Source organism: Tyto alba, unplaced genomic scaffold (assembly GCF_018691265.1).
Source record: "Tyto alba isolate M040663 unplaced genomic scaffold, T.alba_DEE_v4.0 Super-Scaffold_19, whole genome shotgun sequence".
NCBI lineage: Eukaryota > Metazoa > Chordata > Aves > Strigiformes > Tytonidae > Tyto > Tyto alba.
The window spans coordinates 6,217,743-6,242,570 of NW_024881281.1; the positions used below are offsets into that span (position 1 = coordinate 6,217,743).

General features: G+C 61.2%; 1 protein-coding gene across 2 annotated transcripts in view; it reads left to right on the plus strand.

Annotated features, from left to right (window-relative positions):
- The window catches only part of SMG6 (SMG6 nonsense mediated mRNA decay factor), a 114,794-nt gene extending 90,065 nt beyond the window's left edge, over positions 1-24,729 (plus strand). The window contains exons 14-19 of one of the 2 annotated variants that reach the window (XM_042791303.1): positions 6,284-6,460; positions 9,524-9,673; positions 16,896-17,049; positions 20,289-20,500; positions 20,764-20,845; positions 22,502-24,729. In XM_042791303.1, coding sequence (XP_042647237.1) covers positions 6,284-6,460; positions 9,524-9,673; positions 16,896-17,049; positions 20,289-20,500; positions 20,764-20,845; positions 22,502-22,632 — 906 coding nt within the window. In that variant the 3' untranslated portion in view covers positions 22,633-24,729. The remainder of the gene's footprint in view (positions 1-6,283; positions 6,461-9,523; positions 9,674-16,895; positions 17,050-20,288; positions 20,501-20,763; positions 20,846-22,501) is intronic. The other variant, XM_042791304.1, reaches the window with a different exon arrangement.
- Positions 24,730-24,828: the final 99 nt, after the last annotated feature.

The following is a 24,828-nucleotide window of genomic DNA, read 5'->3' on the forward strand; positions in this document are numbered from 1 at the left end:
GGAGGGCTGTGCCCTCGGCGAGCTGGTGCAGGGATCCCCCTTCTCTGGGGAGGGCTTGCTGAGAGCAGGCCCCAAGCCCCAGAATTGCTCACAGCTTCCCCCCCCGTCGCTGGGTTTCACCTTCATGTCCTGCAGCTGCCAGCGCTGACAGGTACCAGCGCCTTGGGTGCAGTTTGAGGACCTTCATGGTTGGAATCTGTGCAGGCTACTCGGGGCTTCTTTTGATCTCTGACACCGAAAATGGGATGACTCAGCTCAGATCTATTACATTGGACCTTTATATCTTCTGTGCGTCTTCTCCACATCACGGCACGGGACAAGCCCGGCAAACCCTAGCGATGGTGGGCAGTTGGCTCCCTTTCCGTGCTGCTTTCCAGTTTTAAAGGCCAGTCGTGGTTGAGCTACGTGGCCGAGGTTTTGAAAGACGGAGGCATTTGCCACGCCAAGAGCACATCTGCTCCGATGACTCGTCTGAGACCGTGTGCCCCAGTGCAGAGGCTGGAGCTGTGCCTCTGCAAGGCTCAGGGTGCTGGGAGAGAGGTTTGGCTAAGGCATGGCAACACTTTCTCTTTGAGGAGCATTGCAGAGAAAGTGGTTCTCCAGCAGTGGCAATGGGGAAGAGCAACTGGAATGGTTCTTCGGAGCTTCTCTGTCTTCCCTGGGTGTTTTCTGGTGCACTTCTCTGCTGTGATGGAGCATCAGATATGGATGTGGTGGATCCTCTCCTTCCATGTGCTCTCTGGTTGGTGCTAGGCACTGCCCATGCTGGCACTGGGTCCTGCAGAGCCAGGGCAGCAGCGAGATACATTGGAACCAACGGTGCCTTGGTCTGGGCCCTGCTGCAGCCACAGTTGCTCTCTCAGGTCCCACACAGAGTTGCAGGCATGTGGGAGCTGTGTCCACCCAGCCCGTTTGTGGGGTTAGTCAAAATCAGAAGTTTCTCTGAGAGAAGCTGTGGCTGAACTCAGCTCTCAGCTGCAGAACCCAGGGTTGTGATCCAGCTGCGAGCGCTGCTGCCCAGCCGTGACTGACGCTTCGGTCCTCCCTACCCAGGTGGCCAAACCCCTCCGAACTGTGTTTGGGGCTGGGCAGGTTGAGGGGCTCCTTGGGCCACATCCTGACTGGGAAACAAGCCCAGAGAAACTGGGCTGTGATAAGTCCAGGGTTAAATTCAGCCTAGCTCTTGTGCGAGCCTGCGAGATGAAAACCCAGAAGGGATGAGACCAAACCAGGCGCTTTCCTCTGCGCTTCTCCTCCAGCGCGCTGGGCTGCCCTCCGAGCTGGCTCCCCAGGGATGGGAGGAGACGGCACAGGGCACTGGGAGGCATTTAGCCATGGCCTGTGTGGATGTTTTAGCAGGGTCAGTGCAAATGTTTCAGCTGGGCCATGTAGACGCTGCATGGTTGAGATTGTTGGGGGCTCATTTGGTTTCAGCATCGTTCAGCTACTTCAGCTAAGCCGTTTTTAAACCGATGTGGCAAAAACAGTGTTATTCCCATGCTGGATTGTGCTGGAGCTTGGCTCTGAGTCCCGGTCCTATCCCATTCCCGTTTCCAAATCTGGGATGGGATCTCTCCGTGCTATGACTCAAACTTCTCATGTCCTTTTCCCCTTCTGAATCCAGCTGTCAGGATGTGCTCGTGTCTGCCCCTCGCACACAGGAATGCAGAGCCGGCAATGGCAGCCTGTCCTCCAAGCAAACCCTTCTCCAAAGCCGCTGCCTCCCGTTTGCTTGCAGAGTCTTAAGGTTTTGCCGAGAGAGAAGCTGCCGGCGTCCCTCCACACACCGCCAGCAGCAGCGTGGCAGTGCCAGAGGCTGCCACCCGCACAGGGCAGCTCTCTCCAGACCAATTCTGCCCCCTCCCCGGGATGGGACAGGTCCCCGCAGCCGAGCAGGGCTCCCCTGGCCAGCTGGCTTGGCTGCCAGAGGTTCTTTGGACTAGCTGAAGGAGTCTGCATTCCTGCCTCCCAGTTATTTGCTCTTTAGGACGCTGCGTAAAATTAACAAGTTGTAAAAGTTGATTGAAGGCGGCGGTGGGTGTGACAGCGATTTGCTGAGCTGCAGGAGAGCCGTGTGCGGAGCAGCGGGGCCGGGGTGGGGGCCAGAGGGGCTCCCCCTCCTCCCCGGCTCCAGGCATGCCTCTGACCCAAAGCGAGACCGTGGCTGGTTTCTGGTGGTGTCACCCCGCCAGCACCAGGTGCAGGGGTCCCCCCGGGCACAGCGCTCGCAGCTCTCAGAGCAAGTCCCTTCCCTCCCCTTAAATCTCCCGGAGGACACGTGCTGGTGTCGGAGCCACGTTTCCTTCGGGCCAGGTGCTGGCCACCCCGTGTGGGAGTCCTCTGTCCCTCCTCTTTTTAAAGAGCAGCACACAGCGCTCAGGGAAGCTTTTCCCTTCAGCCTGTTTTATCTGTGGGGGGGAAAATACAGCCGAAGCCCTAGAGGGAATCAGCTTCGTTAGATCTGGGAACCCCTCGTTAGAGCTGGGGACCCCGCTTGCCGCTGGCAGATGACACACACAGGGTTCTGGTGACACTGGCACTGCAAAGTGGCTTTGAAAATACAACAGCTGATACAGTTAATGCGCAGCCCAGTGGGTCTCTACAGGCAGTTAGTGTGTGTTAATGTGTGTCCTGCTGTGTCTTACTCAATGATTAGTATGTTAATGTATGACCCATGAATTAGCAGTCGGAGCGCTAATGAGCCTCCTCAGTGTGCCCTAGCAGCCGCCAACCCGCTGGTGGGTGGCTGGTGCTGGGAGCTGGTGGTTAGCCTGTCTGATGCAGCAAGGAGATTAGAAACCTCTGTTTCCCAGCCTGATGAAATCAGTCTGGCAACTGGGGCTGCTGCTGCCGAAGCCACCTCCGCCCCACGCCTGGTCCCCAGCCACGTGTCCCCGCAAGGCACCGCGGTGGCGAGGGGCTCAGCGATGCCTCGGTTGCTTGCGCCTCTGGGGAACTGAGCCCGGGTCACGGACGGGGGCACCAGACCACTTCAGCAATTCTCAGTTTCAGTTTTCCTTTGAGAGCGGCTGCGTGCGTGTCAGGCCTATTTTAATACCCAGCGATGACTTGAAGCCAGGCTTTCGGTTCCTGCTGTCTCACTGCACGGTCGGAGGGGGAAGGGCACACACGGGACGGCTGTATTCCCCACCAGGGACGGGGTGTGTGCTGCCACATCACCAAATACATCGACATGGTATGATTTTGTGCTTGACCATTCCTTCGGGAAGGGTGGGCACAGCTCCCGGTGTCCTCACCACGCTCCGCTCTGGCAGCGAGGAATGGCCACGTGAGCTGGCGAGTGCCTTTGTGGCCATCCCCACGGCCCCGGGCATCCCGGCGCTGCCGTGGGCACTCACGTTTCCACTCCGAAACAGGAAGTTTCTGACAAAAGCGGGTTGCTCTGCGGCACGCGAAGTCCCACTCCGCCATTCGAGAGAGACCTGGGTGCCAGTCACAGGTCACTTCTTTCCCAGAATTTTGGGGGCTGGGTGTCCCGCGGTGGGGCCAGCCTGGCTGCCGGCAGCCCAGGGCTCTGCCGCGTCCTCCTCGAGCAGGGCTGCACGTGATGGGGATGTGCAAGAGCATTTGCTCCTTCCCTGTTATTCATTCATGTGGGCTGGAAAAATGTGTTCATGAGACGAGTTGCTGTGGCATTATGTCATGGACCTTCAGTTGGGCTCTTTTCTCCCCAGCAGATGAACTGAATTTAAGTATCAGGCTGTGCTGGCTTGGCAGAAAATCTGGTGTTTCCTACTTCTTCGGGGTGTTTTCTTCTTCAGGGGAGGAAGGAGCAAACCCACCTGCCCTTGTCCCCAGCCCCAGCCATGGATGAAGGGACCTCTTCTGCAATATGCCTGATCATTCCCAATCCAGGAGGCTCTGACAGCAAGATTTAAGCCTTTGCTGTGCAGAGATGGCTGCACTGCAGCTGTGTCAGCGCCCAGCCCTTCATGCATACATGAAAACCTCATGGATCCTAAACTAGATGGGATGGCTTTTATTTCTAGAGGTGTCTTGAAAAAATCCCTTGGGAATGGTGTCAGGATGATCTGGCTTCCCCACCTAGCTGGACAGTTCTGTGTCTCCTTCCCCGTTGCTGCTGCTGTCGGCCGCATCCTGGCACCCCACAGCACGTTGCTGCTGGCAGTGGGGCTCAAGCCCCGGCGCTGCTGCAGGCACATCCCCGTGGCTGTGCCAGTGCTCACGGGCGCTTTGCTCACCCGGCAGCCTGGGCACAAGGGAACTGCAGATACCGAGACCGGAAAATCCCTGGGCTGAAGTCACCCCGTGTGAGTCAGGCCAGGTCTCCGCAGCGTTAGCCTGTTGAGCTGGAGATGAAGCTGGCAGTGAGGTTTCCACCACTTCCCCCGGGGCTGCTGCAGCCCGGAGCTCTCAGGAGGGATGTTTCCCATAACAGCCATTCCCACTTTGCTCTTGTTCTCTTTCCTTCTGACTTTCCCCTGCGCAGAATCGTTCCTAAAGGAGAGCCAGGACAATGGAAATGTTCCTGCGGTGACACTTGCTGGAATTGCTCCTGGCTGGATGTCCCAAGCAGTAAAGGGCTGTCCCGGGAAAGAGGGTCCCCAGCAGCCTGACCTGCTCCTGGGGCTGCTGAGCCTGCATCACCGTGTCCTTTGCTCACCTCTGTCCCATAGGACACATTTTTTAGGAGCAGAATCGGTAGCTATGGGTCCTTTGCTCCTTGAAATACTACATTCTTGCGATCGCCCTGCTCTCACCACCTCTCCGCAGCAGCGACTGCCTCCCTTGGGGAGGAAGGGGCTTCTCCTCCCCCCTCCTCCTGTCCGTGCAGGTATGGGGGGACGCAGGGTCCCGGGGAGGGGGGCCAGCTTCAAATGGAGGTGTCCTCGGCTGCTGGTGCACGAGGGTGCCTCGTTCAGGCAGTAGCCGGGGTGGGAGGTTGGAGGTCAGAGGAGGGTCAGGTTTTTGACACGCACTACAGCGACACGGCGGTTAAAATTAGCCCGCAGAGAGGAAACTGGCAGCTTTGTGGAAGAGCAGAAGTTTCCTCTCACGGCAGCTTGGTGCAGCAGGGCCGCGTGTCGCTGCCAGCCCTCCGCTCGCCGTGGCACGGCCCCGGCCAAGGCACGCACTGCCGCTGGCACGGCAGGGTGACGAGCCGGTCTCCGCCAAGCCAGGGCCGGGGCGTGCGGCATTGGTATCGCCGGGTGTGAGCGTGCGGGGCGGGGGGGAGAGCCCACAGCAGCCCCGGCTGAGTCACCTGTGTGGGGTCTGGCCCTCTCCCCACCTTCGGGATCCTGCTCCTGCAGGGACCCATTTGGGATGGGAGTCTCTGAGGCTGCTTTGCTGTGTCCAAGCAGAGCAAAACCAGCGTGGTTTGTGAGGGCAGGAGGAACTCGAGCGTCAGTGTGGCCTTTGTCTCCATAGCACGTAGCACTTCTAGACCCCGTTTGCTGACTTTCTCCCTGTAAATCTGCTGCTCCCCGGGGTGAGGCCGGTCAGCAGGAAGCACCAGGGGAGAGGGCTGCAGGTGCAGAGCCCCGCTGCGAGGGGACCAGCTCTGAGCCCAGGCCGGCTGTGGCGGAGGCGCCGGCAGAGGCTGTGCCGCGCAGGACGGGGCCGCAGAGGCACCGCGCTCCCGTGCTCTGGAAACTCCATTTGAGAGCCTCATAAATTGGATAATTACCCCAGCTATAGAGTTTCCTTCTGGCCAGATCCGTCCCAGCCTCCCTGATGGGGCTCCCCAGTTGGTCCATGAGATGGGCCCGTGGGACGGGGTCGGGCTGGAGATGAGGAGGGGCTCGGCTTTTCACAAATGCCCCCACCCGCCTGCTCTCGCACCTGCATCCCTCCCCAGCTTTTTGGGGGGGAGTTTGGTGACAGAGCCGAAATGAAACAATAAGGGTAGGCCACATCATTCATCTCTCACGCTTCAGCAAGATTTTCCCCTGTTCGGTGGGGCTGGGCAGAGGGCTGGCTTCTCCCCTGGCAGCCCTGCAACCCTGGGGTGCACGGAGGGGGCCAGGACAGGACACAAATCGGTCCTGGGTGTCCTGACTTCTCCTGCCTCCTTTTCCCTGGGGACAGTGGGCTACGAGGCATGGGCAAACCCCTTCCATCCCTGATAAGAGGAAGAGGGGCACCCCGCACATCCCCACAGTGCTGTGCAGTGCTGCCTGCATCCCACTGGGCCTTCTAGCCCCGAACATTTCCCCCTGGCCCTTGCCCATCCGCCTCCCCTTTGCACTGACTTTGTTTTCCTTTCCCTCTCCCCAACCCCCTCGTCCTCACCCTGTAGGTTATTGCAGCCGACTGCAAGAGGGTCACGGTACTGAAGTATTTCCTGGAAGCCCTTTGTGGACAAGAAGAGCCTTTGCTGGCATTCAAGGGTGGAAAATATGTGTCAGTGGCACCCGTCCCAGACGCCATGGGAAAGGAAATGGGAAGCCAAGAGGGAAAACAACTGGAAGATCAGGTACCGTGCGGGAAGAGCGCGCCTCGGTGAAGGAAGAATCACCCCTGTGGGGCCCAGCCTCTGCCTGCCCTGCAGCTCCCGCTATTTATAGCTGGCGTAGCTGCGTTTGCATTTTATTGGGGGGGGGGGGCCAAATGGTGCACAGCCCTTGTCTCCCGAGTGTACTTCGCTCGTGCCCTTTCCTGCCAGTCCAACCCCCGTGCCTCTATCTCGCCCGCTGCTATGAGTTCCAGATGCTGCTTTTTCATACCCGAAGCCGGGGGGGGGGGGGGGGGGGGGGGAGCTTTAATAACGTGCAGCACCGCGGCCCCGGGAGAGGAGGTGGGCGAGGGGGGTGTCAGGGTTCAGCTTCAGGATCAAGTTTATAGCCGTGGAGCTCGTTGCGGCGGAGGCCTGAGCTCCAGCCTCCAGCACACGTACAGGAAGAGCTGACATTGGCGCCCCGTCCCTCCCCTGCCTCTCACATCCTGATGTGATTAAGGAATTCAACTCTTGTTTTTCTGCCCTTGCTTGTTCCTGTAGGCCTTGCTTCACTCCAGGCTCCGTGTGTGTGTTTAAGGGCCCTGCCAACCGCTCTGCAGGTTGACTCTTTTCTTCTGTTTAATCTTGCAGTTGGAAAGGCCAGGGAAACAGGAGAGAGGGGCAGAGGCGTTGGGAGCGGGGAGCTGGGTGGCCCGGCGCTGCCCAGTCTCACTCTGGGTCCCCTCCCTGCGCCGGGGCTGGGCGCTGCAGAGCCAGAGGGGCTATCACCCGTGCAGGGGACGGCACCTTTCCTCTGCCGGTGCTGGGTGGCCCTGTGCCCCCCAGGGAGGTGACAGCCAGAGAAGCCCAGAGCAAGAACATGCTCAGCATCCTCCTTATCCCATCAGCCGGCTCTGGCTGAGCAGGGGACAGATTTTAGGTGATTTTTTTGCACTGGGGCTCAGAGCAAAAGCACAGACAGGAGGAGATGTCTCTCTAAGGTGGGAGACCTGGACCCTTGTCCTCTTCTGGAGAAAGTGCGGGAGGTTTTCAATCTGACCCCACCAAAACCACGTGTTATGGGGGGATCTTCAGGTTCTACCCAGTGTCATGAGAGGGACAGTCACTCCTTTTGTTGGGTCAGTCGCTCCGATTTCTGCTGTGAACAGGCACGATATGGAGGATCACTCCCTCCTGCCCTGTCCCCACAGTCTCTTCTTGGCTGTGGGAACCTCTGTGTGAGCTCATTGTGCAACCCTGGAGCTTCCTCTTTGGGCTCTGATTGCAAGGGAGCTTCCAGCTCGCCAGCGTGACCACCATCAGCCAGGGCAAGCGGGTCCCCACCCACTGCAGCAGATCTGCCTCTCCGAGGCCCTTGCATGATGCTGTCCCTCTGGCAGCATCTCCCCATCCCTGTGGTCCAGGCTGTCCTGGCAGAGGGAAGTGAGCCTGAGGGCTCCATCTTCCTCCTTCCCATGGCTAAAAAGTCACAAGGAGAGAAGAGTATGTGGTTCTGTGGCCAGGCGGGTGTGCGGTCTGGGTGAAATGATTGAGGACACAACTGTGCAGTGCTGGGGTTGTTCTAAATTAAGACTGTGAGCTCCTGCCCAAGTCCCTCCTGCTGACACATGCCATGGCAGCCTGCACAGGGCCGGGAGTGTAGCAATGCTCTTATCCCTGCGGGGAATGCTCTTGTGCAGGATCCATCCCCTGCAGCCCTCTGGGGACTCAGAGCAGGCCTTTCTGCCTGGGTGCCACCTGAGAACTCTTCCCAGCCCCATCACAACCCTTGGCTTTTGTGCAGAGAAGGGGAGATCGGTCATGGCAGGGCTTGGGAAGGCCCCTGGTCACCGCCCTGCAGAGCAAGGGGGTTCGGGCGAGACGAGGGGGCTGTCAGCAGCAGTGGCAGAGCTGGGCTTCTGTGCAGCACGTGTGTGCAGGCAGCTGCTGGTGGGACACGTGCTGAGGAACGGGGACTTGTAGTCTCCCCTTCGGGCAAGAAGCCACTGGGGAGGGCAGCAAAGATGGGAGCAGAACTGGGTTGTGCCTGATCCCTGGCTGTACACCAGCCACCATCTCCCACCCCCCCCAAGTCTCCTGGAGATTTGGGCGCATAGGGAAAGGCCATGGTTCCTTCTGAGTCTCTTGCTGAACTGCATGGTTCATTCTGAGTCTCCAGTTCAGACAGTGCAGGTGTACTGGGAGGGGTCTCTAGGAGAGGGTGAAGATGCAACATGGTTCAGAAGTGCCTGTGCAGGCAGGAGGCTGGAGAACCAGGGACCCTTCAGTTCAGCAAAGACAAGGTTCCTGGCCAGCAGGAGCATGGCAAAGGCAGACTAGAAGTAGGATGCAAATGTTAACAGAGGAAGTAATTAACCACTGAAACAACTGACCTCAAGATGCAGTGGACTCTCCATAATGTGGAGATTGAGTGTCTCCCTCTAAAACATCCGTTCCAGCCAAGCTGGAGGTTTTGGGGTGGGTGCAGGCCTATTCAGAAATCAAAACAAAGAAGGGGAACAGGCTCTTTGGTCTCCTGGGTTCATGGGTCCAAGTTTCTTGTCAAGATGATCAGCTTGTGTGCCTAGCCTTGGATGAGGCAGCAGTGGTGGAGCAGCATTGTGCAGCCCCCGTGCAGGCAGCTGGGGAGAAACAGCATTTGCTCTAAGGGATGTGCAGCCTAAACAGCTGGGCAAAAGAGAGAGACAGGGAAATACCATGGTTTTACAGAACTGAAGCTTATAAAGCATCAGTGACTCACCCAAGGCTGTGGGAAGAGTTTTCCAAGGTGAGGAAGAAGGTTTAATTTTAGAACAGCGCTTTAATCAGGACTGCCCTTGCCCTGCCTGGTCGCTGCCTTCCTTGCCCCTTTATCTGCTGTCTCACTTTATCATTTCCTAGATGTTTACTACTTATTTATTTTACTTGCTTCTTTTGGATGTTTAGAAATAGCCAGTCACCCATCAGCAAGCAGTGGCGGACCGTGCCTGGCAGGGATTTGTCTGCTGGAAGGGGGAGAGCAGAACGAGCATGGTCCCTGCCGCCAGCATCCCTTACAATGACTTCTCTCCTGTTTTTTCGTCTTTCTCCATTTCCTGGAAGAAGGAAGATGATGTGAGGATTGAGGCATTTGAAGATGATTCTGAGGCTGAAGGCAGTGGAGGAGAGATGGACATCAAGGAGCTCAGAGCCAAGAAGCAAGCCCTGGCCAGGAAAGTAGCTGAGCAGCAGCGTCGTCAAGACAAGATTCAGGTAGGACGGGCCGTGCGACTGCAGGACCCGAGCTGGCTGAGGACCCGCTTTCTTTTGGTACAGGGGCTGATCCTGCCTCACTGTGCCGATGGTTTCTCTGCCACGCTTCAGGACCTGTGGCCTCTCGGGATGTCCCATAGCACCTTGAGCTTCCCCGGTATAGGTGCCGTGCGCTGCTTCTGTGAAACCCAGCAGCAAGCTTAGCTTTGACCCTTCGGAAGGGCCAAATCAGTGTTGCTGTCCCCACCCAGGATAAGATCTGCCCTCCCAGACCCTGAGATGAATTTCTCAGGGACTCCTGGGACCTTCCTGAAGCCAGACACAGCTTCTCCGTGGAGCTGCCAGCACACCCCGGAGCGCTGGCGGAGGAGTGCTTTAGCTGATGGCTGTAGTGCAGCATGTGCCAGGCAGCGAGCTGTCCCCCAGCCCGGGGCAGACGTTCCGTGACGGCGAGGTTTGGGGAGAAATCAGCTTTCCTGTGCAGCGGGGCACAGGCAGATGGGAGAGAGGGTGGGACGTGAACGGCAGAGTTCATGTGGGAGCCAGCGGCAGGAAAAATAGTCTGCGAACCGCTGCTGCGGCCAGAGCGCCGCTTGCAAAGCGTTGCCATCGTTATGGGGACAAACAGATGAGATACAGGTGATCTGAGCATGTTTCCCAGTGGGAGCTGGTGAAGTAAACTGGTTGGACTGGGAGCAGATGCCTGGCGGTGCACACTGTTGCTTTAAGAGCAATCTCACATGCATGGCTGTTGGCTGCCTCGTCGCTCGCAACCCCTCTTCCTCCAGCCTCGCAACCCAGATGAGGATTTCTCAGCAGAGGAAAAATTCTCCCTGGCTCCCCTCCCCCTCACCTCCGCCCTCTCTAATGCCCAGGGCCCTTCACTTCCATAATTCTTCATTTTCCAGCCTTGAACGTAAGCCAGACACATCTGTCTGGCCATATGCGTGAACTCTGCAGTGTGTGCCGAGGTGGTTGTAAAACAGGGCTGCTGAAGGCCCTACTGGGAGAGCGTGCACATGTGTACCCTCCGGCTACTGGCGCCGGGCCCAGAACCACTGCGCTTCGCTTTTCCAAACCCACCCCAACCTTTCAGATTTCGCCTTTTTTCTTTTTCATTTGAATTTTGAGCAATTCATATCAAGGCGAAGGTAGAAGTTGTGCCGGGAGGGAGGGGCCGCCCCCGCAAGCGAGTCCATTATTGTTGGCAGGTACCTGGGTCACATTAATACAAGGAGGAAGAAAGCGGCAGCGAACGAGTGAGAGATTGGAGAGATGGGCTGTAAATTAAAGCGGCCTGAAGCCTTCCAGCCTCCCAGGGTTGTTAAGCGGGAGGTGTAAGTAAATTCCCCACTTCCCACTGCCTTGTACAGACACAGCAAACAGGAACTGCACATGTTCGGGGAGGGCAGCGTGCAGCAGATCCCAGCCCCGGCGACTAGCCCAGCTGCAGCAGGGCCCCCCGGGATGGCCGCTGCCCATTCTGTGGGGAGAGTGGGGGCTGCCTGATGTTGTCAGGGGCTTTCTCCCCCCGGCGTGCTCCTCCCTTCCTCTGCAGCCGTGCTGGGGCTGATGCTCGCAGGCGGAGAGAGGTCAACACGAGGGTGTGGGCAGCTTCAGGGGCTGCACAGCTGAGAGCTGAGGTGCAGTTGGAGTCTGAAGGCGCGGGGTGGAGGAGAAGTCCGTGGGGCTTTGGTAAAGTCATCCAGCCCGTAGCTAGCTGGAAACAGCCCGGAGCAGAACATGTGTGCTTGCCCCGGTCCTTTCCCTGCCCTGGTACTGACCACGCAGCCGGAGCTGGAGGAGCGGAGGAGCTCTGCTGGAAAGTGCTGCCTGGGGAGGCCAGGTCAGAGCCAGCTCAGCATCCACCCCCTCCACTTTCCTCTCTCCTGGCCTGTGGTCCTTGACCTTTCTGATCTTCTCAAGAGATTTTATGTTTCCTGGGACCTGGGGATCTTCTGCTTTCTCTGTCACAGCCCATTTCTCTTGTTCACTGCTCACTTACGGAGGTCACGCATCTGCTCTCCAAGTCCCCCTTTCGTTATCCCGGGGACAAGCCACAGCTCCACATATTCATCGGAGTCCAGCAGATGTGGCTCCTGTCTCAGCGCGGCTGAGAGCCTCAGCTCTCCGCGCATGGCCGTGTGGCTGCGCCTGCACGGTGGTGGGGACTCGGGCCCAGAGAGCCCAGGTGCCACCGATGCCTCCTGTAGAGTCTGATGGTGCAGGCAGTGACCCAGGGCAAAGCCTTCATCTCTTGGCCATCCATTTTCTTTCTGTGCCCAAGGGTAGCGCAGTGTCTTAGCCTCACCTGGACCGTGTGGAGTTGTGCTTCTTGCAGCTAAATTCACTGCCGTCTCCCCAGCAGGCTTTCTCGCACTATCTCCCTGTCTTTCCCGTGCTCCCCATCTCTTGCAGCCCAGCTCTGGTGCTGCTGGAGATCATCCACCCGTCCCAAGTTCACCGCTGCTGCTTACCAGCCCTGCATCAGCTGGCAGGGCAGCCCTGCGGGTCCTTGTTGTAGCTCCCAACCCCAACCAGTGCTGGGGTTACGTTTACACCTCGAGGAGGATTTGGGCTTCGCTGCGCTCCTTCAGTCCTGGCTGGGCGTGCACAGGACGGCGGCTTGAGCTGCCGGAGCAGTACAGGCCAGGCAATGGGTGGCCCTCGGCCAGCACCAGCCGCCGAGGGAACAGGAAAGCTCGGCTCTGCACGGGATCACACCCCAAAACCATCACTCTGAGGTGGGACAGATAGATCAGAGCGGGGTTAGGTTCGTGTCACCGGGCAGCCCTGGTTGTGAGGGGGCAGCCCTTTGCTGCCTGGCCCCGGGTTATGGCTTGGCTGCCGCTCCCCGGCTCCGCTGCCAGCGTGCCTCTGCCCTCACCGCTTGCCCAGGCTGGCGGCAGCAGCGACGCGGCGGCATGCAGCGAGAAACCAGGCACGTACCTGGGCGCTGCCCGGATATTTGGAGGGGCGAGTGGCCAGGTAGGCAGGTGAGCAAGAGGAGGTGGCAGTGGCACTGCCGGGGCCGGCAGCGTTCTCGGGCAGGGCTGCGTCCCCGACCAGCACCGCGCTCCCAGCCGCCCCCGCCGCTTGGCCAGGCCCTTGGTCCATGCTGTTCAGCGTCCCCTGTCCTTTGTGCCGCTGCTGTGCACTGGGAGCGGTCGAGTTTCCTGACCGGTTGAAAACATCCCACCTGAAACATAACAGGCTCTTCCTCTGGATGCTGCTATTGTTTTGCTCAGCATTACAGAAGCAGCTTAACCGGGGCGGCCAATTATGACATGTCTTCCCAAAATAGCCGCTCTCCTGTCCCTTCTGAGCCCACGGAACGGCCGCCCCCTTAAGATGCAGCCGCTCCTTTGTGGCGGTAGTGTGAGTAAGTGGCTAAATATAGCCGTATCCCATTCACGCTCTCGGCGGCGCGCAGGAACAATGCCGCGGGTGCACACGCGCCGACACGCACCTGCCTGGGAGCGGGTGCCTGCTGGCTGCGGAAGACGCACACCCACCCACGGCGGCTCCGCCACGGCGGCGGCCCCGGTGCGCTACCAGGCACAGGGCACGTTTACTCCCGAGGAAGACGCTGGAGACGAACCTTGGGAGGAGGAAGCCCTCGAGCAGAGACTAGAGAGGCATTGTTCTCGGCCCTGGAAAATCCGCCTCCGATCCCCGCGGAGCACGCGGGGCTGGAAGGGGCAGCGGCGCCGGGTTTCCCCGCGGTCGGAGAGCGGGTCAGGGCAGGAGAGGTGGTGGCAGGATGGTGACGGCCCATCCGTCCTGGCAGAGCGGCGTGACCCCGTACGACCCATCCCAAAGGCAGCGGGGCACTCGTCCCTGCTGAGCTTCGGCTCCAGGCCCCTCTGCCAGCCCGGCACCGCGGGCAGAGGAGCTCTGGGGTCTGTGTGCGGAGCCTCGGGGGTCGATGTGGAGTCCCCTCCTATTCTGTGCTTCTGGTGGAGACCCTCAGGTCTCCCCCCTGGCACTCTGCAGAAAGTACTGCCTGGTGGCCTGGCTCTCGGGGGACCGGTCCCCTGTCCACTCTGGAAGCCCTCGACAGGGCATCGGCTTCCGGGGAATCCCCCAGGTGATCCCAGCTGATGGATGAGCTGGGAATTTGGGACTGTGTGCGCAGAAGTGTCTGATCTCAGTGCTGCCACCAGCTGGGGCAGCCGGGGGAGCCACCTCCAGCTCCGGCCCAGCTCCTGGGAGAAGCCCCTGTGGCCAGAGCAGCAGGACGGGCAGGGGGCTGCGGGGGGGGAGCAGCTCTGAGGGCCACAGCGTGCAGGTGCAGGAGGCAGGAGAAGGGGAGCTGCTTGGCCCTGGGGGGAGCAGGGACACCCCCCCCCGGCCTCAGAGGTCCCCCGCCACATCCAGCACTGCAGGCACCGAGCTGTGCAGTGTGTTTAACCCCAGTAAGACAAGGCTAAAATCCGGCCATCCTAAAGCACTCGGGCCCGGGCGAGGCTGCACCTCTGCTGTTTCAACCGCGCTGCTCTCCCCAGCGTCTTCTCCACACCCCACCTCCCGGCCAGGCACGCGGGCCACCATCTCCCTGCCCTCGCATTGGGGAAACTGAGGCACGGTGGGACCGGCAGCTCAATTCTGGTAGCGGTGGCGGCAGAGAAGCCGGGCCCCAACCACGAGCATCCCCGATCCACATCCCCACGCGCTCCTTCCTCCCCGCGGGACCGTGCCCCACGGACCGGCAGAAGGGTTAACGCGGCGCTCGCCTCCCCGGTTCCCCGCACATGGGCTCCCTTTCATCTCTGGCGCGGGGCCAGCCAGCGTCGGTATGAATCACAGGCCACTCCTCTCCCCCCCGAAACCCCTTGGCCGGAGGCTTCTGCAGCCTTTTACTCACACAAACAAAAATAAATCTCGCTGCCGGCCTCTGAACTCTGCAAAGGCGAGTTTCCCTCTGGCTCCCCGAGCGGCCCGGAGCTGTGCGCGGGGACTTGGCACGCTCCCCGCCGACCTCGCTCTTTCACTCCCGGCGCATCCTGTGTCCTTCTCTCACCGGGCGGCCCGGCGAGAGGAATGGGACGTGACGGCCGGCACAGGCGTCGCTCGCGGCTGCCAGGAATCGGCTGGGTACGGCCTGCGAAAGCTGCCGGGGCAAATGCCACACACGAGGGTACCGTCCGTCCGTCCGTCTCCCCCCCCCCGGCTCCCCCCCCCCGCCACCTCCCCACCATCGCCCCCGCGCCTCCAGCCGGAGGGGGAGCTGAGCTTCCCGCTCGCGCCGCGCTCCCGAGGTCGCCTGCATGGGCCGGGGTGAGCCCTGGGGTCAGGGAGCCGTATCGGGGTACAGGCGGGGGTCCCCTCCTGCCACCGGCCCTCGCTCGCATAGGACTGTCATCGCCCATTTGAGGCCGCGGGGTTTGGCCCATCCCTCCCCCCCCCCCCCCCCCCCCCCCCGCAAGTTCAGGGCCATCGACCTCTTTGGCCACAGGAGGGACGTGATGCTTCGCCCTGGGGCGCTTCTCTGGCTCCCCATGGCAGCTGGAGCTCAGCAGGGGCCCGCTGCCTCCCAGGGACAAGCATCTCCTCCCACACCCCAAAACCCCGGGGCGAGAGACCCCATCCGCCGCCCTCTGAGCAGCAGCACCGTGCCGGGGTTGCCAACACAGAGTTCCCGTGGCACTGGGGAGTGCCAACACCTCCCTGGGTGAAGGCAGAGCGTGGGCACGTGGCTGCCCACGGCAGCATCTGTACGGCCCAGGGACGCTGGTGCCATCGTAGCTGCCCCTGCGCGACGGCGGGGGCAGATCCTCACACTGTCGTGCCGGCAGATGGGACCCGGCGCGCTCCCCGCTCTGCCCGTCTCCCCCCGGGGGGGTCGACGAGAGCTGCGGCCCCGGGACCGGTGCTGCCAGGAGGCGGGCGGGAGGCACGTGGTGAGGTTGTGGTTGCTGCCTTGCCTGGAGACACTTGTGGGAGGTGGCAGCATCAAGTCGCCTTGATTTAAAGCCAGATGACAACACTTGGAAACGGATTAAAAACCACTTCTTTCCATGGCCACTGCTGGCCCATGCAGCTGGTCGTTCCAGGGTGCCTCCGAGGCTTTGGCGTGACTGCGGGAGGGTTCGGATCCTCACCCTGGGCAGGGGGAGCTCCCCGTAACATCGGGCAGAACAGGGTCGGCAGTCACCTCCTGTCCCCGCGGCGCATCTTGTGGGCGCGAGCCCGCTGTCGCAAGGGTTTGCATGGTGGATGTGTTCCACAGCAGTGCTGCTGTGCTCCGTGGGTGACCGGTTCCTATTAGAGGCAACAAACATCAGCGAGTCCAGGGAAGCTATTTTTAAGCAGAGGAAGCACTAGAATAGCATCCTGAGTTTTTTAAGCCTGTGACTTACTAAAGAGTCCAAGTCCTTCGATAGCATCCAAAGTAGTATATGAGCTCTGGGGTCCCATTTTGGCAACTGGCATTGTCCAGAGGTCCAGGTGCAACTCCGCAGGGCTGCTGGTGAGAGCCACCAGACCCTCCCCGTGCATGTGTGAGCACCTCTGGTCTCTGGCGGGTGCAAAGGGCTCAGCCAAGGACAGTGCTGTGGGTTTCCAAGGCTGAAACCCACCTGGTTTCCCAGCTGGATGGAGTCAGGAAAGGCAAGGCACATGCGGGAGCCGGTGGGACAGTGAGTGAGATACTCAGCCAATCACCCCCACGCCACAGACCTCCCCTCCTGCTGCCTGCTTGGGGTCCCTGTGTTAAGATGCTATTGGCAGGACCCGCGTGTCCTAAAATGGTTCGTTTTTGCTGTTGTCGCCTTGAGCTGTTTCCATCTGGAGTCCCAGAACCTGCTTCCTCCAACCCGCTTTTCACCCCGCTGTCTTGTACTGGGCTCAGTCTCTTGGCACTGGTGCAGATAATCCTGGCAACTGCCAGCCCCATAAACGGGACGTTTCCCAAACCACCTCCATTTTCAAGGCTGGTCCCAGTTGTTGTCCCCAGAGCCTGGACAGAGCTGTTCTCCTAGGAGAGTGCTCTCTTGAGAGAGTGATCTCTTTCACCACCCCACTCACGTCTGCACCATGGTCCTGCAGGAGTTGGTGTCTGAGGTGCAGGTGGGATGGCCGCAGCCTCCTGCCAGTCCCTGTCACACGATGCCCTTGCTGCGGGAGGTGTGCGTGCCAGCCAGGCTTATCTTCTGCTCTCGGAGTCCACAGGTCGTAGGGCTGACGTCCTGCTTATTCATCGTGTGTCCTTCTCCTCCAGGCCGTGCTCAAAGACCAGAGTCAAATGAGGCAGATGGAGCTGGAGATCAGACCCGTCTTCCTGGTCCCAGACACCAACGGTTTCATTGACCACCTCAGCAGCTTGATAACGCTGCTGGACTGCAGGAAATTCATCCTGGTGGTGCCTCTGATCGGTGAGTAGCACCAGTGCTGTGGTGAGGGCTCCCCCTCTCCCCCAGCACGGGCTGTCCCTCCGTGCCAGCTCCCTCTCTCTGTGCCCCGTGTGCCCACGGTGCCTGTGTGGTCTGGAGCCGGTCGGCTCGTGCCGTGGGACCGGCCTGCATCCTGCCCTGTCTCATCCCAGCCGTGGCCAGCGTTCCTTCGGCCCGTGTCACCCTTCTCCCTGCCAGCTTTCTGCCCGCAGCGCTCAGGAAACTCCTCTCCTCCTGGTGCATTTGGGGGTGCCAGGGGCTGAGAGAGGCAGGAGGGTGTTAAATGGGATTTGGAGGGAATTTTGGAGGGAGCAAGGAGGAGGAATTGTTAAACAATCAGAGCAGATAGCTTATCCCAGCTGAGCTGGGGCTTAGGCAGCCTGAGCAAATGGCCGGCCTGTGTCCCAGCGTCTCAGAGCTGCTCAAGCCCAGCCCTTCTTTTTATCCTTATAAAGCTCGCAGTAAAACAGCAAGCTGGTTCCCGTTATTGGTAAACACTCACCCTGGCAGATAACGGCTGTGCTGCTGGGTGGTCTCCCAGGGTGGCGGGAGGATTTGGTTAGATGCCTTTGCTCTGATTGTTTGATCGTGCTCTGGGCTGGAGGTAGCGTTTCTCCGGCCAGTGTCACTCCAAGAGCCTGGCGTGTCCCGGTGCCAGCCCGGCATTCAGCGGATCCCCGAGGGCAGCAGGAGAGGCTGGGGCAGGAGCGGGGCTGAGCCTCACAGAGCCCCCAGGCTGCCCCATCCCAGCTGCGGCCCTGGGAGGCAGGGGGTCAGCCCTGCCCCGTGGGCATCTCCAGTGTCCATGCAGCGAGGTATACACTCGTGCCGATCTCCCGGCCTGCGGCACACAGGGGTGCCTGCCCTCTGCGCCATTACAGGGCTTCATTCACACCTCCTGGTGCCCAGCAGGCAGCTCAGCCTGCCCCAGAGCCAACATCCAACTGCTGCCCTTCCCCATGGGGTCAACAGCCCGGCTCAGGAGGGATTCCTGGGGCTGGGGAAGGGACCCCTGGGTGGGGGGAGCAGGGCTGGCCACCTGCCCAGTGCAGCACGGGAGCTGCCAAGGTGCTCTGTGGCTTGGCACCGCAGCACCAGGGCTTTGTGTGGAAGCGAAGGGAAGGAACCCGGCAGCACCAGCAGAGCCTGGGCAGCCCTGGGGGCTGTGGAGCCTGTTAACACCTGAGAGAGCTGGGACCTGCCCTGGCACCGTGGCCCTGCCTCCCAGTACACTCCAGTGATTGGTGTGAGGCTTCGCCATCCGAACCCCAGCCAGGGACAGCAGTTACAGGAGAGCTGAAAACCCTGATCCTGTCCAAGATACTTCTCCCCTCAACCTGCAAAAGGAGCCTGGCCTGGCTTGCCCTGCCACGGGCAGGAGGAGCAGCAGCGGCTGAGCCCCTTCGGTGCTCTCCTGTCCTGCTGCCTCCCTGCACAGCCCGTCGTAGCGGGGACAGAGTAACTCATCTCCCACTGCCTGCCACGAGCCTCCCCTTGCTGCTGCCGAGGCACCCTGAAGCCAGCGACTCCCTGTCCACGCCGGGTGTTGCTCAAATTCCCCCTTGTCCCTCAGGAAAGCCGTCAGTGCTGAGTCCTGGGTGCAGGCAGGAGGAACCCAGCCCTGGTGTAAGCTGGGGGTCCGTGGCTGCTGGGGGCAGAGGCCTTGGTGCCGGCACTGGGCACTCCTCCCCGCTCTTCCCGGGGATGCAGCAAGGGGTTAAGCGTGCAGCTTCGCGTTGGGTTTGTTTCTCTTGCTCTTTAACCTGCTCCGTGCTCCTTGAGGCTGACCCCGCCATGGAGAAGCCAGGCCTGGTGCAGAAGCACAAACAAGCCTCCCCTTTGAAGCCTGTTTAGCTTGGAAGCAGGAAGGCGGATTTCGGGAGGGAATACCAGCTTTTCCTGTTTGATGTTCCGTTCTTGCATGGCTCCCCCCACCCCGGGCCCAGCCGTGCATTGTGTGGAAATGGCAGCATCAGGTCGGTAGCAAGAAGAGTCGCCGGCCAGCGAAGAGCAAAGCAGCTCCATGCAGCTTTAATTTGAATACCCAGACAGTGAGTGCCAGTCTCACCATGGAACAGAGCGATCACGCAGGCTCCCCGGGCAGTGATTCACAGCACTGGGGAGAGGCCTCAGACCCCGAGCTCTCTCCCCGAACCCCCAAGGAATGCATAGTTCCCACTTGAACTCAGGACTTGGCTCCAGGCTCGGAAACAATCTTCAGAAATGAAGCCATGGCTAAAACACACACTGTGCGCACAGAGGCTCCCTTCGCGCACACGTGCACACCAGCTCTCGCGCGCGCGCACCCGCAGCCCCGTGCACGGCCGAGGACACGCGCTCGTGAGCCCGGCCCGTGGTGGCCTCTTGCTGGCTGTGCGACGGAGCGGCTTCTTCCCCGGCGTCGGAGGGTGGGTGGGTCCCTCCTGGAGCTTCTTCTGGGGTCCCTCGGGCTCGTGGTGGGGTCGGGGGGCCGCAGCGGCGGGGGTTCCCGCCCGCTTGGCAGCAGTGCAGGAGGCTCGAAGGCTCGACGGGCTCCAGGGAAGGCGAACGGGCTGGGAATCCGCCTGATCCCAGGCTCAGTCTCGTCTCGAGCAGCATGTGTCAAGGCAGATGTGCAAAACCTCTATCAGACCCAGATGGGTGAGGTGTCGGGGGGAGCATCTCCCCTGCCAGGCGGCCAGGACGGCAGCTTCAGGTGGGAAAAGAGGGCCAGGGCTTGCACGGGAAACAGTGCCAGAGTGGGAACTGCCCGCCCCCCACGTGTGACCCTGTTCCCACGTGTAGCCCTGCGGCAGGAGGGCAGCAGCTTCCCGTGTCTGAAAGTTAAGTGCAGGGAGCCGAGAGGTGTGGAGCCAGGCGGTGCGACGCGGGGAGGAGGCGCGGCGCTGCTGGCCGTGGGGTGGGGAGGAGGGGGACACAGCGATGCTCCCCACGTTTCACGGAGCGAGGTGCCCTTAGGGAGAGTTACCCCACACTGCGGGGGCGAGGTGCCTGCGCTCCCGGGGCCGAGCCAGGTGACCCACGGAGGTGGAAGGCAGCAAAGCTTTTCCAGACCCACAGCCAAGTCCAGGAGCGCAGGGACTCTGCGGCAGCTGAACCCAGATTTCCTGAGCCAGCTCCCAGTGCCCCGGCCCCGAGGCCTTGGCAACTTGCGTGCTCCAGCAGCAGGTCATGGGAGCACCTTGTCCCATAGTAACTGTACCTCCTCTTCCTGTTTAAAGTGATAAACGAGCTGGACGGCCTGGCCAAGGGCCCGGAGATGGAGCACCGGGCCGCAGGCTATGCCCGCCAAGTGCAGGAGAGAGCCAGGAAGTCCATCGAGTTCTTGGAGGAGCGATTCGAGAGCCGCGACAACTGCTTGAGGGCTCTGACCAGCCGAGGCAACGAGCTGGAGTCCATCTCCTTCCGCAGCGAAGACACCACCGGCCAGCAGGTAAGGGGCATCTGGACACGCAGGCAGTGCTGCGGGGGCGGGAGGCTCTTTGCCACCACCTCCTGGGAGCAAACCAGGGACCCCGGGGGACGCGAGCTCCGGGCAGGGGGGGGCTCTGTCCCCACCTTTGCAGGCTGCTGCGGGCTGCGTGTGTTTCGGCTCGGAACAGCCCCGCTAGCTGCTGAGCTGTGGTGCTGTCTCAAGGGCGGGGTGGGGGTTGCAGGTTTTTTCCTGCCAGGGGTAACGTTGCCCTTTTCTTCCAGGGAAACAACGATGACCTGATTCTGTCCTGCTGCCTCCACTATTGCAATGACAAGGCCAAGGATTTCATGCCCTCCAACAAAGGTAGAACACCCTCACATCCTCTTTGTCCCTTCTTTGTTGCATTCCACAGACTCTTCTCATTTCTCTTTCACGGCCTTTGGAGCTGAGCTCTCCCGCATTTTGGCTCTTTCAACACCAAGGTGCCACCTCCTGCCTCCGGTTAGCCCCAGGCTGTGGCCCTCCCACCACATTGCCAAATGGGCACCTCGCCGCACTCTGGGGATGCCTCACCACCCACCATGAGAGAAGCCCACCATAAATGTGCACAGACCCATTTTGTGCTGCCGGCAGCGGTGATGAAGGGCCAGAAGGAGCCTCCTCCCTGTGAGCCCTGGTGTCTCCTGTCCAGGGCCCTTTTCCCTCTGGATGCCCAGTTGGCGCTGGCCACATGTGCCGGGACCAGACAGCCCCCAGACTGTTGCCAGGGCCGTGGGGTTGGGAATCGCATCAGCAGCTGCCCAAGAAATCAACCCGCATTTGTCAGTGCGAATTCTTAGCAGCTTAACTTGTCAGATTCACAGAGAAACCGTCACCAAATGTTTATGTGCAAATGATGCTGAATTTTGAAATCATGTGGATTATGGGGAATGGGGCCTGACAAGCTGACAGCCTCTGGTTTGTAACAAGGAGGCGCGTCACCAGCGCGGAGCAGAGGATGTTTATTGTTACACATTTCTTAAAGTGTCCGCACAAAAACTCCCGATCCCGCTTTCGGCAGCCCTCGGCCCCAGGCCTGCCCTCCCGCCGAGCCCCCCGCTCCCCTTCCTCCGGCCGGGGTGCTCACCCCACCATCCCCAGCCCCGACACCGCGACCATAGCCCCGCGTTCCTGGCCACCCTCCCCTTCCCCTCGTCCTGCCGCGCCCCACGCAGCCAATCTGGGCCCATGTTGGGCTCCCATAAACTCTGTTTTTTCCATTCCCGTCCTGGCTCGGAGGCACTGTGTTTCCTGTGCTCATAGGAACAGTACTCTGGTCACAGGACCCAGCTGCTTACACATACCCCATATGCTTCCCCTGCTTCGCACACACGTAAGCGTGGCTCCCACATCCCAGCCCGGCGCGTTGCGTGCGGGGCAGCTCATCCATCTGGGGGCAAGATCCCTTCGGTTATTTCTCAGGCTTCAACTCTCCCTCTGGCTGTCTGAGCCCCAGCCAGAAACGCCTCGGTGTCAGTGGCGACTCCAAAAAGCTTCGCGAAAAATAAGGCTTGGTTTTAGATCTTATAATGAGATCACCAGCATAATAGCACCAGCTTCCTGCTGGAGCCAGGGTCGCGGGCCGTCTTCCTGGCCTGGGTCAGGCAAAGGCACCTCCTCTTCCCCGCCTGCACTGGCCCGTGCGGGCAGCCCGGGCACCGCTCGCGGCTTTTCCCCACCCCGGGGCTGCGGGCAGAGATCACAAATCATCCCCCGGGCAGCACGGCGGGGCCGGGGGGGTGGGGGGGAGAAAGCAGCCTTTGAGATGAAGTGTTGTCTCCGAGCTGCAGCGTAAAAGCCTTGGCAGGCAGCGGGGAGCTGGGAGCGGTGCCGGGCAGCTCTGCCGTGCCTGGGGTGCAGCACCCCGGGAGGGGTTGGGAAGTGGGGACAGCGTGGTGTGGGGACAGCGTGGTGTGGGCTGGGTGCGAGGGCAGAGGCGGGGAGGTCTGAGCTTCACCGCCGCTCTCTTTCTCGTCGCAGATGATCCCATCCGTTTGCTCAGGGAAGTGGTTTTGCTGACGGACGACCGGAACCTGCGAGTCAAAGCGTTGACCCGCAACGTGCCGGTGCGGGACATCCCCACCTTCCTCAAGTGGGCCCAGGAGGGCTGAGGGGGCCGAGCGGGGCCGACAGCCCCTGAGCGAGTCACGCAGCCTGTTACGGTGGGAGAAAGCTCCAGCGGCAGCCCTCACCGCGCGCCGCCACCGCCTTCCAGCCCACCACGAACAATAAAACGCCATGTCTTCAACCCGCCCCAGAACGGCCGTGCTGCGAAGGGCCCCCCCCCTCCCGAGGGCAGACCAGCTGGGAAGGTCGTTGCTGTGGATGGTTCACGTGGAGGCTGGGCCGTTTGAGGGCCCCACCAGCCTTTGGGCAGTGCCAGAGCGGAGCTGGCAAGCCCCGCTGGCCAGGGAAGCTTTGGGTGAGCCCGTGCCGGCCCCGCCAGCCTTTTGCTTGGTTTGCTTGGTTGCAGAGAGCGCGAGTCACGAGGGCAGTGGCTCCTCGGGTTCGGAGGCTGCGTAAGGCAGAGACCGGGGACGCGCCGGCGCGGGCTTTGGGATCGCTTTGTCTAGCTCATGCGCCTCGGAGAGGCCGTGGACTTCAAGGGCAGGTTCCCTCCTGCCCCAGCCTGTTTGTCCTGCGTGGCCCAGGCAGCCCCAGGCCCCCGACCCCTTCTCCACCCCCACGCCCGCCCCACGCAGGGGGTGCTGCTTGCGGAGGTGCTTGTCCTCTCCCTGGTGCAGGGTTTGCTTGTTGAGTTTTATTTCAGACTTCGGTATAGGATAGTTTTCAGGTTTGTGCCCTGCCTGCTTTGCTGGAGGGAGGCTTTGGACACCCCCAGGCTCCCCACAGCTGCTTTCTGTCCTGCTCCCCTTCCCACCCCAGCCTTTACCTGCCCCTTCCCTTAGTCCCACCCCGCTACCTTTAGACACGTTTTTGACCTAAGACTCAGCGCGAAGCTAACAAAATCCTCCAAGGACCCCAGGACCGGCCGTCCCACAGGTCCCGTGTGTCCTCACATTGCCACGGGCTCCTCCTGCGTGTGGGATCCAGCTTCTGCCCATGCCTGCGAGCCGGGGCAGCGCCTGTCCCCCCCCCCCGCCTCACCGCCGCTTGCCCAGCTGGGACGGTCCCCTCTGGAGTTGCCCCTTCGCCGTGGAGGGAGCCGTGAAGGGACACCTCTGCCTCATCGCTGGGTCGTACCGCACCGGGAGCCGGCGCAGCACCGGGGGTGTTGCTGAGCACCCACCCCCCCCCTCCCCACCACCACCACGCTGTCCCATCACCGAGTGTCCCATCCCCGGCCCAGTTACGCGCCAGATACAGAAGCTAAGAGGGAGCATTAACCCATGAACCGGAGCCCCTGGAGCTCTGTCAAGTCCCAGTCCCATGAGCAGACGGTGGGAGCGACCCCAAGGCCGTCCCCGGTCCCTGCTGGGGCGCCGCGGCCGTGGGAGGGAAGCGTCAGAGGTGGCAGAGGAAGCAGAGGATGGAGCCCAGCGTTTTCCTTTCCTGCGTGGGTGGCTCGGACCCGGTGTCAGCGTCAGGAAGCCCCACGCTACCCCTGCGAGGGCCAGCGGCGGGGCTGGAGCCTCGCCAGCGCCGGAGCCCGGCGGGGTTGTGCTCGCTAACCTGTGCCGCACGAAGGCCCCGCGCGGGGCGGCCGCCGGCGAAGGAGGGTCGGTGCTGCGGGGCAGAGCCTGCTCGACAGAGACTTCGGGGTGCCCAGGCCTGCTGCGGGGTGCCCAGAGCCATCGCCACGGCTGGAGCCCACTCGGGGCCGCGGCGCACGCAGCACCCACGTCCCGGTCCGATGCCCGCAGCCACAGGCAGTGTGTAGACTTTGCCGCCTTCTCCTCCACGCCGGGTGTGTTTAAATGTTTGGGGGTGTTTTTGTTTTGTTTTGGTTTGGTTTTTTTTTCTAACGGAGCTGCCCCAAGGGCTGCGGCTCTGCCGGACGCAGTCCCCTCACACGGTGCCACGGGCTCGGCCGTGGGACGAGTCTTGCTGTCACCAAACGAGCTGGCATGACAGAGAGCACGGCGGGGGCTCCGCCGGCTTGAGCGCCCCGTGCCCGGGGCCGTCCGTGCCAGGATGCTGCCCCCAGCCCCTCCGCAGGGAGCCCGTGTCTCGGGGAGGCAGCCGCGTTCGGGCTATTTTGTTAAGATGGTTTTAATAATTTTTAGTATTAAACACTTGTCTGTGCAGCGTGGCCTTTCATTCGCCGTCGGCGGGCGAGTTGCTGTCGAGGTTGAGGCAGGGGGTGGGCGCAGGGGGCTCCGGGCAGGGACGGCGGTGGGACGCGT